Source organism: Phyllostomus hastatus, unplaced genomic scaffold (genome assembly GCF_019186645.2).
Source record: "Phyllostomus hastatus isolate PE091 unplaced genomic scaffold, TTU_PhHast_1.1 phas_scaffold_21, whole genome shotgun sequence".
Taxonomy (NCBI): domain Eukaryota; kingdom Metazoa; phylum Chordata; class Mammalia; order Chiroptera; family Phyllostomidae; genus Phyllostomus; species Phyllostomus hastatus.
Genome location: NW_025334017.1, coordinates 11,618,239 through 11,631,928, shown reverse-complemented (window position 1 = coordinate 11,631,928; position 13,690 = coordinate 11,618,239). Strand labels below are relative to the sequence as shown.

Genomic DNA, 13,690 nt, shown 5'->3' with positions numbered 1-13,690 from the left:
AATGGGATTTTTGAGTAGCATAACTAGGAATTAAGTACATTGGCCTAGTATATACTAAGTATGACATTTAATTGGAGAAGTTTATAATGGTTTCTAAAAAATGAAATATGTCTTTGAAAGAAAGGAACAAGGCATGAATCTTGAAGTTATCTTTTTGTTCAAAGGAACATTAGGTTGATGTTAAAAATGTGTGAAGATTGTTTTCCCATTTTAAAAGTTTGTTAAATTTTGTGGTATGAGAGAACATCAGTAGAACTACCCATTATTAGTGTTTAAGCTTGTTCATGTACTGTATCTTTTTTGATGTTGTAGAGTTTTCTGTTTCCCTCTGTTTAAAAGTTTGTGAAGTTTTATGGTACCAGGAAATATCTCAGGAACAACCTGTTATTACCATAATGCTAAACTTGTCCATATACTGTGCCTTCTTTTTTACATTTTAGGTCTCATGAGTTACGATCCAAGATTCTTTCATTGCAGTTACTTCTGTCCATTCTGCAGAATGCAGGACCTGTTTTCAGGACAAATGAGATGTTTATTAATGCTATTAAGCAGTATCTCTGTGTTGCACTTTCGAAAAATGGAGTCTCATCTGTTCCAGAAGTTTTTGAGCTTTCTCTTTCCATATTTCTTACTTTGCTGTCAAACTTCAAGACACATCTGAAGATGCAAATTGAGGTATGTTCTTCATTTAGGCATTGTTGCATTTCAATTTGTTTCATGTTAAGTCAAATTATTAATACACTGGAAAGTTTTCAAGAATGTGAATAACATTTGTGTATTACATGTACTACCAGTAAATAAAAAATAATTCACTCATTGTAACCTGCAGCTACAAAGCACTGAGCACTATGTAAGTAAGCAGGAAAAATTAAGGCACAGTCCCTGCCTTCAAGAAATATATAGTAGTTGTATGAATGGTTCTAGTTGTCTTGAATTAACTTGGTCCTCACAATAACTTTGCCATTGTGTATGGAGTATATAATAGTGGTTTTGGTCATCTTAAAAGAACGCTCAAAATATATACTTTGTGTACATGGTTATAAGCCATTTAAGTTTTTGGCACTTTAAAGATGTGATTGAGAAGGGTTCTATTGTTTTGGCTTATATTTTAGGACATTTGAAATTTTGATTTTTGCTTTATATATTCCTTTGTATTCATTCCAAATGATTATATATTCCTAAATATATTTGGACATAGAATAACTGTTATGTGGTTATAAATATTTCCAGAGACTTGACAGAATTAGGAAATCTTCTGACCAAGTCTGCAAGTGTCACGCAGGTGTAGCCATTTGTGATCTTTTGTTTTCACCTTCAAATAGTTCAGTATTTTAAAATAATACTTTGTGTTTTGCTAATTTAATGGACACCTTTTCTAGCTTGTCATTTCTTAAAATGCCGTTTTGTTTGGGACATTATGTATTTTAGAAATACTCAGTTTCATGCTGGTTACTTCTCTTCATGTTATGTTTGGTATGATACACAGGTTACATTATGATTTTTATTAGTTTTATATTTAATCCTAACTGAAGACTAATAACTAATTATCTCATAGGAAAGGATCAATTATTGTTTTCCCAGAATTTTGAGATGGTTAAGATGATTATATGTTTGATTAATGTTTTATAGTATCTATTTAAATTCATGAAGAACAGTTGTGTGGGAAGAGACAGAATAAGGTCTTAGTATTTTAAGTGAAAAAATTTTCATTTTGGACCACATTTTGGGGGAGAAGACAGTGTCTGGTCCATATGTGTATCAGATTTTAGAAGTTTGCTATATAAGGAGAGTAATTGCGGGGTGGGGAATGGGAACAACTGTCATGGAACAATAATTTTTTAAAAAGAAAGAAAGTTTGCTATATGTCTGGTAAAATAATGCAGGGCACTTAACTAACAACAGTTGCTATTTTTACGCAACTTTTTCCTTATTTATCTTCAGGAGCTAAAAATAAAAGAGACCTAAAAATAAAACCTTTTGGAACTTTTGCTTCTGTAACTAGCTAAAAGTCTCTTATTTGGTAATGGGGTACTTAAAGTTCCACTAGAGAATTTTGGAAGACTGTGCATACAGTTACAGATTTTTGGACACTGAAACTCTATTTCATTAAGTACTATATAATAAGCTGTGTGAAATATAAATTCTTAAATGATTTTTGTGATGTTGATTCCTTAAGTTGGGATTACTATTTCCATGGAGTAAATTTGATATACAAAAATTTTGTAAGCACAACTTTAACAGGAAATGCTTCCAAGAAATTCCCTGTCTGCCCATAGATGGTAGATTCTTACTAGAAAATGGTTGTAGTAATGTTTTTAAAAAAAAGATTAGATACATTCTCCCTTTGGGGAGATTATGAGGGTAAAACAAGGTAAATATAGATATGCTTTTGAAAATATTAAACATTCAAATGCAAGATGAGCTGTGTTGCAGTTGGAAAAAACCCAACATCTGAAAACATGAATTTCCAAAGCAAAATTGAGATTGTCAAATAAAGATTCATTTTCTGAGAATATTCACCTCAGAGTTTCTATAATGTTGTTTTTCCATGAACATTATCTTATATGTCTGTTTCTGAAAATAAAGCTTTAAATAGTCACAATTACTAACTACTGGAGTGTATGTACCTGTTGGATACTGTACAGCTGCACAGATCTTAGAATCAAATTGGATACTGCCACCCTGTTTCCTATTCTTCATTGATTTTCATTTAGTTCCTGCTTTTTATCATAGCAACCACTAAAACTCAGGTTTGCAAAAATAATGATGTCATTGAAAGGAATGTCATGTGATCTAACTGATCTAATGTTGACACTGAACAATTTTGTGAGGCATCTAACAGCTGTATTTTTCTCTCACTTTTACCTTATAAATTCTCATGACACCCCTTGGGGTTTGCTCTAGCATTCTGGGGCACCTTGGTGAAGTGTTTGGGAACTGTGGTCATGAATATTTATTGAATGCCTACTATGTGCCATGCAGGGTGGACACAGTGCTTGGCAAGAGAGACCTGGCTCTTATCTTCTTAGAGCTTACGATCTTAACAGGAAATACTGACATTAAGCACGTACTGGAAATGTGTTGAGTTTTGTGAAAGAAAAGCACATTAAGGGAAACCTCATTTAAATTGGGAAGAGAAGTTGTTAATTATCATATATTGTAATGTGAATTTCTAGGTTCATAATACATATGTCCTATAAATGTTAATACAGTATATTTGTTTCTGTTTTTTTTTTTCAGTCATCCCTTCTTTAATCACAGTCACTTTTTCCAAAATAAATTTGAATCTGAAAATTCTTAGCTCTTAAATTGAAATGTATTTACCTAGGTTAAGTCCTTTGTGGTTGACATTATTTGTTAGAAAAGAATAGTGAAAAATAGTTTGTAGTTTTCAGACAAGATTTCCACTTGTGTAAATAATGATAAAAATATAATAGTCTATGAAAATTAGACAATTAGATCCTTTTTATTGTGTGGATTACAACATTAATTATTTTTAAATCTGGGAACAGTTAGTCTTGCCCAGTACTGTAATGTCTGAAAAATAACAGGGTGGAGCAAAAGTACATTTATAGTCGTCTGTATGGAAATTAATAAAATAATTAATAATAATACAAGAATATAAACCCTTGTGTTTTGCATCTCACAACTATATACCTGCTTTTGCCCACCCTGTATAAATGATGAACAGAATATAGTTTATGCTTTCTGGGGTGTTAAAAGAGAATTATGAGTTATATTATTTTTGTAAATATGTTCAAAAACTTATTCAGAGGAACTCTGAATCTTTGTAGATTTCTTTTGTAGCGTTTGTGTGATGGTGAACAAATTAATGTGAAGTGCAGTGCTGCTGTTGCTAGGGCTAGTTTAAGTCACCTGCCCAAGTTATTTTAGTCCCAATGTTTCAGAGGTAGACTCAAAAGGAGTTGAAATCAGAGAAACCTGCATCCTAATCTCTGCTCTGCAGCTTTGGGATATTTAAAAAGTGATCATATTTATGAATTATAAACAGTATTTTAAACAGTCATTTTCTCCTAATCACAGGTGTTCTTTAAAGAAATTTTCCTATACATTTTGGAAACTTCTACCAGCTCGTTTGACCACAAATGGATGGTTATTCAGACATTGACAAGGATTTGTGCAGGTATTTGAAATTATGCATATTATCTTTTTTATAGTGAGTTATTTAAAAGGTTAAATATGCTTATACACCATGTGCCCTTTGTTAATTAATGTATTGTGTTGTTACAGATGCTCAGAGTGTAGTGGATATTTATGTAAACTATGACTGTGATTTAAATGCAGCAAATATATTTGAAAGACTAGTAAATGATCTATCAAAAATTGCTCAAGGACGGGGCAGTCAAGAACTTGGTATGAGTAATGTTCAGGTAAAAATTTTAAAAAGATTTTTAAATTTAAACTTGGCCAAGGAAGTGCTATGTGTTTTGTTTAAAAGATCTTGTTTTTATTGTAATTCTGAATTATTTTATAGGAATTGAGCCTGAGGAAAAAAGGTTTAGAATGCTTAGTGTCGATTTTGAAGTGCATGGTTGAATGGAGTAAGGATCAGTATGTGAATCCCAACTCACAGACAACTCTTGGTAAGGTGACATTTTAAGTATAATTCTTCATCCTTTTAAGCGAATGATACTTTGGGGGATGGTTGCAAGCTAGTTTCATTATGTCTTTATTCATTTAGGTAATGAAGAAGCCTTGTGTATAAGTTAAATAATGAGCTTTAAAATAATGAATTTCTCAATTTAGTTAACCACACTTTTTTCTTTCTAAACCTTCCTAGAAGTATTTTGAATGTTATAGAAAAATGATGAATATTTATACAACTTTGTTAAAGTATAGTTATAGAAGAAAAATATAAAGGCCAGTATGTTTTAAGAAGGTGGGATTGTTCATACATGTTTGACCTTGATCCTTATTCAGAGAAAGTCTCGTAGCTTCAGGGCTACCCGTTGTTACCTGAGTCAAGAATCCCTTGAAGGAAAACTGGATGTCATGAGCTAAGAGCAGAAACCCAGTGGGCACTCAGCACTGTGACTGCAGGCGGGATGCTTTTAATGGTGTAAATTGTACATGCCTTAACAGCTAATATTTCATTTATACTAAACAAATATCTAAACAACAGTGAAATCTGTTGAATTTGGGGATTTTACCTTTATATTTTCTTTTCTTTGATGAAATAATTTACTGTATCAGTTTTTCTACTTACAGGTCAGGAAAAACCCTCAGAGCAAGAGACAAATGAAATCAAACATCCTGAGACAATAAACAGATACGGAAGTTTAAATTCACTGGAGTCAACATCATCATCAGGAATAGGCAGCTACAGTACACAGATGTCTGGCACCGATAATCCGGAACAATTTGAAGTCCTGAAGCAACAAAAAGAAATAATAGAACAAGGAATAGATTTGTGAGTGTCTGATTTTAAAGAGCAATGTTCTTAAATATTCCTCTGCCCATACTGTGCCACCATTGCCCTGGGTTTCTCTGCATCTTTGGATTATCTTTATTCTCTTCCAATGAATAAAACAGGTCGAAATTCTGACTTCTTTGGGCTCCTAAATGAGTTCCCCTTATTCATTTCAGTCTAGCCCAAACAGACCCCATAATGCACATTAAATTATTTTTGCACCACATTTTATATGCTTTTTTTTGCATCTCTGCAGTTTTGTGTGGTTTATTTAGCTCAGTTGTAAAATCCCCCATTATATTTTCTAAGCAGGTGACAACTCAAAAAATTTAAAGTATGAGACTTCTAAAAACTAGTGTTGCGCCTTTATAGGTTTATATTTTCTTCACTGGGGTACAAATATGCTAGTTTTGTTATTGATCCATTGTTACTGATTTCATTTTTGTATGTTGATAAGATGATAATGTCCCTTTCCAGCCTGGCTACTCTACCAGACCCTGAACAGGTGACTTCATTTTTTTCACTAAACTGTGTAATATCAGCCTGCTCCTGGACTATTTCCTGTCTCATTGCTGCATTCTGCTTTACTGCCTCGTACAGAGATGCTATAAGGAAAAATGAACTTGGTGGCCTTTTCTCCGTGAATCTGTCTACTATATACTGTAGTTGGCCTACTCCTTCTGCTGTAAAGCATTTCTTCCTGAATCTTAAGCAATGCCTATGATGAATATCTTTGTTCATTCTATGTTTTTGAAAATTGACAAGATGTGTACATATCCTTTGTGATGAAATTATAAAATCCTACAAAATTGCCCAAGAAGTTGCTATTAATACTTCATTCTAATTTTTCAGTCATTATTTACAAAGTGTCATGTGTTCCAGATATTATGCAAGGTCTTGGATTGAATGATGAATGAAACAGCCCTTGCTTTTCAGGGGCTCAAGGTCTAGTTGTGTAAACAGATACTTGTACTGAAATTCTGCTCATCACTCAGCAAACACATATTTGGTACTTGGGACTAAGCGCCAGGCACCATGGAGACACTGGTCCTTATGTTCAGGATTACAGTCTAAATCTGGGCTAAACATTTTTTCCATAGTATTGTGTGAAGTCCATGACAGAGTGATGTACAAAGTACTGCCAAGGTATTATAACTCCATGTGAAGTGCTTAGGAGTCAGAGGGAATCATCACAGGGCTTGAAAGTGAAGGTCTCCCTACCCTTCAGCCCTCCTTTCCACCACTAGACTTTCTACTTCAGACTTCCATGAGGATGCTCTCATGTTGTTGTGCTCAGGATACTCTTTCACGACTGCTCCTTCCATGACACCACTTTGCCCTGTCCCTTCTTCCAGTTTGATCTTGCCATCACAGCCTTGGTATGGGGTGTTTATCTCCTGCATACATCTCAGCACTTCCAAGGCTCTGTCCGTCAGCCTTTTTCTTCCTTTGTAACTTCTCCTAGATGACTGTGTTCTTTTTCATGACTTCAGCTACTATCTATTTACTAACATCTCACTACTTCCAGTTGTTATTTTTAACATAAGTACCTCCACTGATATTCAGACTCATGTCTATAATTGCCTGTTAGACCTCTGTACTGGGTATTGCATAGTTTCTTTTTTTGCGTAGTTTCTTACACTCAGCAAGTCCATAACCAAATATATCAGGCTCCATTCTCTCCATAATCAACTCCCCAATACTCCTACCAAAAACAAAAGACAAACAGAAAACCCAGTTGTTTCTGTATTTCTTATTGAGGCTCTTAACTCCAGCATGTTACTAAATTTATAAATTAGAAACCTGGGAGTCACCTTAGATTGCCCCTTGGGTCTGTCACTAAATCCTGTTGATTCTTCCTAAATATCTCTTCAGTTTATTCTCATTTGTCTGTCTCCCACAGATATCCTCTTAAGTCAGAACACCATCATTTCTTGCCTTCACTAGTATAACCTAATTGGTTTACCTTTGTCTGCTCTTATTTATTCTCTGGTCTTTTTTGAACAAAAGTCTTACTACTATTTTTCCCCACTCTTGCTCTTAAGAGAATAAGGCCAAAACTTGGATCTGCCAAACTCTAAGCTTCATCACCTGCCACTTCTTTATCTCACCTCATTGTTCTACCAATGCAGAGTTACATATTATATTATAACATGCTGTTTAATACTTCTGTGTATTACTGTGACCTTTTTTTGCTTTATCTGGGACGTTTTTTCTTACTGTTTATAAAAATCACTCTTCAAAGCTCAGCTCCACAGTCCCCTTCCCCTGGAAATAAATCATGACCATCTCTGTAAATTAGTCACTTTCTTCTGTGCTGCCTTCTTACCTTGTGAATATATTATTTGTTACATTTGTGCCCTTACAATTTTTAAAAAGTCATGTTTCTTTAAAATGAGAGCTTCTACAGAGCAGTGATTGTTTATCTCAGTGAAAAAAAGTTTAATTTTTGTGCACAGTGATGGTTGAAGTAGGACTTGACTGGGGAATCACTAGGCTAGAACAGGGAAGGACATTTCAGACAGAGAATGACAGAGAAAAGGGAGAGCATTTGAGGAGTATTGTTAAGCAGTGGCAGGTCTGGAGTTGGGAAGTGTGTAGTAGCAGGAGATGAAAGCGTGCAGTTGGCTCCAGATTACAGAAGGCCTTATACTGTGTGTAAAGGAGTTTTGTGTTGTTCCTCCTGGCATTGGTGTACTATTGAAGGATTTTCAGCAGGGTAGCAGCATCATTAGATTTCTGTTTTGGAAAGATGACTTGCCATCAGCCTGAACAATGGAATAGAAATGTGAACAAAACAAGAGATAGGGAGACCATTTAAGAATTCTTGCAACACCCAGGTGACAGGTGATGAAGTATTAAAGTAATTAATGGTACAATAAAAGTAGAAAGTAAATGATTTGGAAAGAAAGATATGAAACTTGAACTGGATCTCTGAGCATAAAGGAGAGTTCCCCAGTGGGTGGAGTAGGGGAAGAGCCTACAGAGGAACTGGGCTGCGAATGCTTGGCATTTAGAAAATGAGACAGGGAGGGATATGTGGGGGTAGATGAGAGAGGAGATGAGAAATTAACAGGAACCATATCGAGAAAGGTTTTTTATGCTAGTCTGATTATTTTGGATTTTATTTTGAAAACATCGAGTATCTAGCCCTGGCCACTGTGGCTCAGTTGGTTGGATCACTGTCCTGTAATCTAAAGGTTGTGGGTTCAATTCCTGGTCAGAGAACACACCTAGGTTGTAGGTTCCATCCCCAGTCAGTCTGGGCATGTAGGGTGGCAACCAATTGATGCTTTTCTCTCACATCTGTGTTCCCTTCCCCATTTTTCTAAAAGCATTGAAAAAATATCTTTCTAGTGAGGATTTTTTTAAAAAATTGAGTATCTAAAGGTTTTTTTAATAAAAAAATAATGCTGTCAAATTATAGCTAAAACAATCATCAGAATTCAAGTTCTATACTTCAAAAGCAGGAAATTTAGAATTCATAAGTTGTAAAATGAGCCATGATTACTAGAGCATTGAGAATATATATATATATTAAAAGTATGAGAGTTAAAGTATTCATGTCATTATTTGAAGTTCATCTACTACATGCCATTTTCTCAGAGTCTGAAATGATCCATATCAGTGAGAAAGATGCCCTTCCATTTGAGACTTTTTTCTAAAAAGAAATAAATAAACCCTGCATAGTATAATGTTTTATATTTTCATGCATTGATTATGTTAAATAAGTTTCTATTTTCTAAGGGCTGTTAGAAAATTAATTTACTAAGGTCATCTTTTCAGGAAATACAAATGGTTTTTTATTTCTAATGTTTCTATTAACTTTAACTTCGTCTAGATTTAATAAGAAACCAAAGAGAGGAATACAATACCTCCAAGAACAAGGGATGCTTGGCACTACACCTGAAGATATCGCCCAATTCTTACATCAAGAGGAAAGATTAGACTCTGTAAGAGTACCATTTTAATTCATTTTAACCTTCTCTATGAAATTTTTTTATGTTAATGATACATATTGTGTCCTCTTTAAAATGTCCTTTTAAGTTTTAAGTTAAAGATTAACCTTAGGTATTCTTAATTTTGCTTTTTAATTTTTTTAGCTAAAAACTAGTCTGGCTTTTTTCTTATAAACACATTTAGCATATTTAACTTTTAGCTTTATGTTTGAAATAGTTACGCTTATAGTCAAAACCTGTGGATCTTACATACGTATTTTCTGCCTTTTAAATGGCTGTGTGGCAAGTGCAACTTCCCATCAGGATATCATTTTTTGTCCCTTGTTCTTTAGACTCAAGTGGGTGAGTTCCTGGGAGATAATGATAAATTTAACAAAGAAGTCATGTATGCATATGTGGACCAACACGACTTTTCAGGAAAGGACTTTGTCTCAGCCCTCCGCATGTTTCTAGAAGGATTCCGTCTTCCAGGGGAAGCTCAGAAAATCGATCGATTGATGGAAAAATTTGCTGCGAGATACCTAGAATGCAACCAAGGGTAAGCAAAATTCAAATTCAAGTATTCATTGGTTGCCAGCTCTATCCAAGACATTTGGCTAGGGAACATCAGGAGACTCAGAATCTCCTGACCCCAGGAATCTTAGGTTGACTGTGGTCTGTAGGTAATAAGATAGTTCCATTGGGGGAAAAATTGTAATATGAGCTAGAACATAAATCCTCAGAAAGAAAATTAAAAGTACTTTGGGGTTTGAGGTGACTAATTTAAATGGAACTATAAAACAATAAAAGTTTATAACATGATACATTTATTTTTCCAGACAAACCCTTTTTGCTAGTGCAGATACTGCTTATGTTTTGGCTTACTCAATCATCATGCTGACCACAGATCTTCACAGTCCACAGGTATGTATTCTTCCCAGCCAGTTTTATAATAAATAGCACAAATTAAATATGTTCTTTTGAGTTTAATAAGTAATAGTTAAAATTTTAATCTTAAATGGTTAAATATCCCTATTTGGAGATGGATTTAACTCAGTGTAGTATACATTTTACAACACAGTTTCTGGCAGTAATTATACTTAGACTTTTAGATAGCTGTAAAAGAAATCTATATTGGTCTGTCTTGTGATTAACAGCTGTATAAGGCTTAAAATAAATTTTAATCTAAGATTATACTATAGTTCTGCCTATGCTTGTTGCAGTGTGGAAAAACACTGTATATAAACTATCTTTTTTTATATGTTTCATATTTAAACATTAGAATGTTCCTGCCTGTGCCTATCACCCAGCTTCCACAGTTACCAACCGAGGGACAATTATGTTCTATTTATATACCCCTCTCCCACAGATCGTTTTAACGCAAATCCCAGGTATCATATCATTTTGTCTGTAGTTATTTCCTTATATATTTTTGAAAGAGAAATAATCTATTTAAACATAGCCCCAATACATTACACAGAAAAATTAATAATTTTAAAATATCAGCCATTTGGGAAGTATTCAGATTTCATTTCCCTCATAAAATGTATAATTCCTTCCTAAATATTAAGGAATATTACTTGATTTCTGATATCTACTGGCAAAACATTTATTTTAAACATTTTAGGTATTTCATGCTTAGTTTCCAAAAACATGCTTTGATATCCTTGAGAAAAATTATTTATATAAATTAACCTGTTTGTAAGAGTGTCTTAGTACTTCTTAGGGAGAGGTAGCATATGATTTTTCTTATTCTTAGGATGTGAAATAAACTATATACTTACTACTAATCTGAAGTGTATTGCCAAAATTAAAACCTGTTTTGTTTGAGATTAAATTTTGCAATATAGGCATTTTGTGTGTATGTGTGTGTATTTTGAAATGTTTAAAGCAATGTTGATATGGGAAGTCTGTACCAAATATGTATGATGGGAGGATTACAATACATAGTTGCTGATAGTTTTAAACACCAGAATTCAACAACCGTGCGTTTATCATGGATTACTTGATTTCATATAGATCTTTTTTTTTAAATGAGTTTACTCATTTAAAATTTTCCTTTGTCATATTAGCTGACAGTGTAGTAAAAGCAGCTCACTTTCAGGGTTTTCATTGTCTAGCATAATACTTTTTTCCATGGGTTTATAAGGCATTCTACATTTAAAGACTTACTTGTATATCTTTATATTAGAGTTTTCTGGCTGGTTTTTTGGTCTAAACCAAAAGTACAGTTACGTTGTATACTACATCCCTTTGTTTTTAAAATGTTGTCTTTTTAAAAAATTTGGTTCTATACATGAATTGTTAGTGTTATGTGCATCTGTGTCATATTTTCATATGACACCGAATGTCATATATGTACATATATGTCATAAGAATGTCATATATGTACATTCTTATGTTATTTTGAAGAAATATTAAAACTTCTTTTAATGTTCTTTCATAGCATCCAGATTATTAAAAGTTTCTGAACACGTATTGCTTAGGAAGTATTATCTTCAGAACAGTGTTCTGTCATGATGGCACTAGTGGCTGTCTGTGAAACCTGTGCTTGGAGTCCTAGTCTGGCAGTGGTAGCTTATTATCGTATGCTTCCCTGTCAGACTGCTGGCTAGTGGCATGTGCTGATACACAGCCTGTAGCTCTAGAGCATCATAGGAGTTCCTGTGAAACTAAGTGGCTGCTTAAAAAATTGAACCCATAATTATAACCCCATGTGATATATGCTTTAGGACCATATGAACTGTACCAATGACATCATTGTTAAAGAACAGTTTATTTGTTTATTTATTTTAATCATACAAGAATGTGTTTATTGATTTTAGAGAGAGAGGAAGTGGGGGAGAGAGAGAAACATTGATGAGAGAGAGAAACATCAATGTGAGAGAGAAATATTGATCAGTTGCCTCCTGTACGCACCCCAGCTGGAGATTGAACCCACAACCTTTTGGTGTTCAGAATGATGCTCCAACCAACTGAACCACCCGGCCAGGACTAAAGAACACTTTAGAAGAGTCCTTCTCATTCTTAATTTTCAATGTTTAAATATAGGTGAAGTTTAACAGATCATTCATGTTTCTTCTTCACCTAGAATATTCATAATTAACTACCTTTTATATATAGTGTGAATCAGTGAGTTTTTTAAAAATTTGAGGTATATTTAGAATACATCTTTTTGTCTTCATTATTAGTAACAACTATCTTTGATTCATGTGCTCAGTATAGCAAGGTGAATAGTAATATGCCAGCACAGGTCTTTTCTACATTGCTGTCATTTCCTATGAATATTTTGTTTCAGTGTGTTTTGTTGAGTATTTTCCACTTCCTGTCCTCAGAGTATTTATAACTTTTCTCATATGAGTATTTAAATTTTTAAAACACAAGTGAATTTTTGTTAATTTTTAGGAATTGTAATGGCTTTTCATTTCTAGGTTAAAAATAAAATGACAAAGGAACAGTACATTAAGATGAATAGAGGTATCAATGACAGTAAAGACCTTCCTGAAGAATATTTATCTGCCATCTACAATGAAATAGCTGGAAAAAAGATATCGATGAAAGAAACAAAAGAACTAACAATCCCTACAAAATCAAGTAAACAAAGTAAGTATCCAAGTCATTTGAATCCTAATTGTTTAGGACAAAAAATAAGGGTACTTAAAAGAGTTTTTCCCTTGGGTTAGAGTAATATTTAGGTTGATGAGAAGTATTATAATAGATCATTTGCTGATACAGTTATGTTTTTTTCTTACATGCTGAAGAAATGTAGTTCTAACCAGTGATTAATGGAAGATGCTACATAATATGCATGGATTAATATGTGTTTAATATGTACTTGCTCATTTAGCATTCATCTCAGCAGAGATTTGGAGGTCAGAGAGATTGGTTGGGCAACCTCAAAAGTCAGACTTCAACTCTTAGTCTTTGTTTCTGCCTCCTTATCACCTACAAGTGACAACATATCTATATGAGAGGATCTCTTCATATATCATCATAGATAAACGGAAGTTGGAAGTAGGGTTGAGTCATGGGGATGGGGAAGGTTAGGATTACGGGGTACCTTGTGGAATTGGAAATCACTACTTTAGATGCACCACAGATTGTATCACTGCAGAGTCCTAGATCTACCAGCATCAGTAGCCAGCTGTAGGCCTGGCTCCACTGTAGACTTTCTACACATGTAGACAATTGTGGTTAAATTATATCTCAAATCTGACTACAGGATAAGGCAAGGGTCCTGGCTTAAGAATATGACAGTAATGTGGAAAGAGGGTTCCTTCCTTTCTGAGCACATCCACTTGGAAATGAACTCTGAGGCTTT

At 33.9% G+C, this 13,690-nt stretch overlaps 1 protein-coding gene across 2 annotated transcripts in view; it reads left to right on the top strand.

Moving 5' to 3' along the window:
* Nucleotides 1–13,690, top strand: part of ARFGEF1 (ADP ribosylation factor guanine nucleotide exchange factor 1) — a 111,709-nt gene that overhangs the window by 58,227 nt on the left and 39,792 nt on the right. The window contains exons 10-18 of one of the 2 annotated variants that reach the window (XM_045860983.1): nt 441–675; nt 4,045–4,144; nt 4,252–4,391; nt 4,496–4,604; nt 5,215–5,431; nt 9,273–9,384; nt 9,723–9,928; nt 10,209–10,293; nt 12,801–12,972. In XM_045860983.1, the coding sequence (XP_045716939.1) occupies nt 441–675; nt 4,045–4,144; nt 4,252–4,391; nt 4,496–4,604; nt 5,215–5,431; nt 9,273–9,384; nt 9,723–9,928; nt 10,209–10,293; nt 12,801–12,972 (1,376 nt within the window). The remainder of the gene's footprint in view (nt 1–440; nt 676–4,044; nt 4,145–4,251; nt 4,392–4,495; nt 4,605–5,214; nt 5,432–9,272; nt 9,385–9,722; nt 9,929–10,208; nt 10,294–12,800; nt 12,973–13,690) is intronic. The other variant, XM_045860984.1, reaches the window with a different exon arrangement.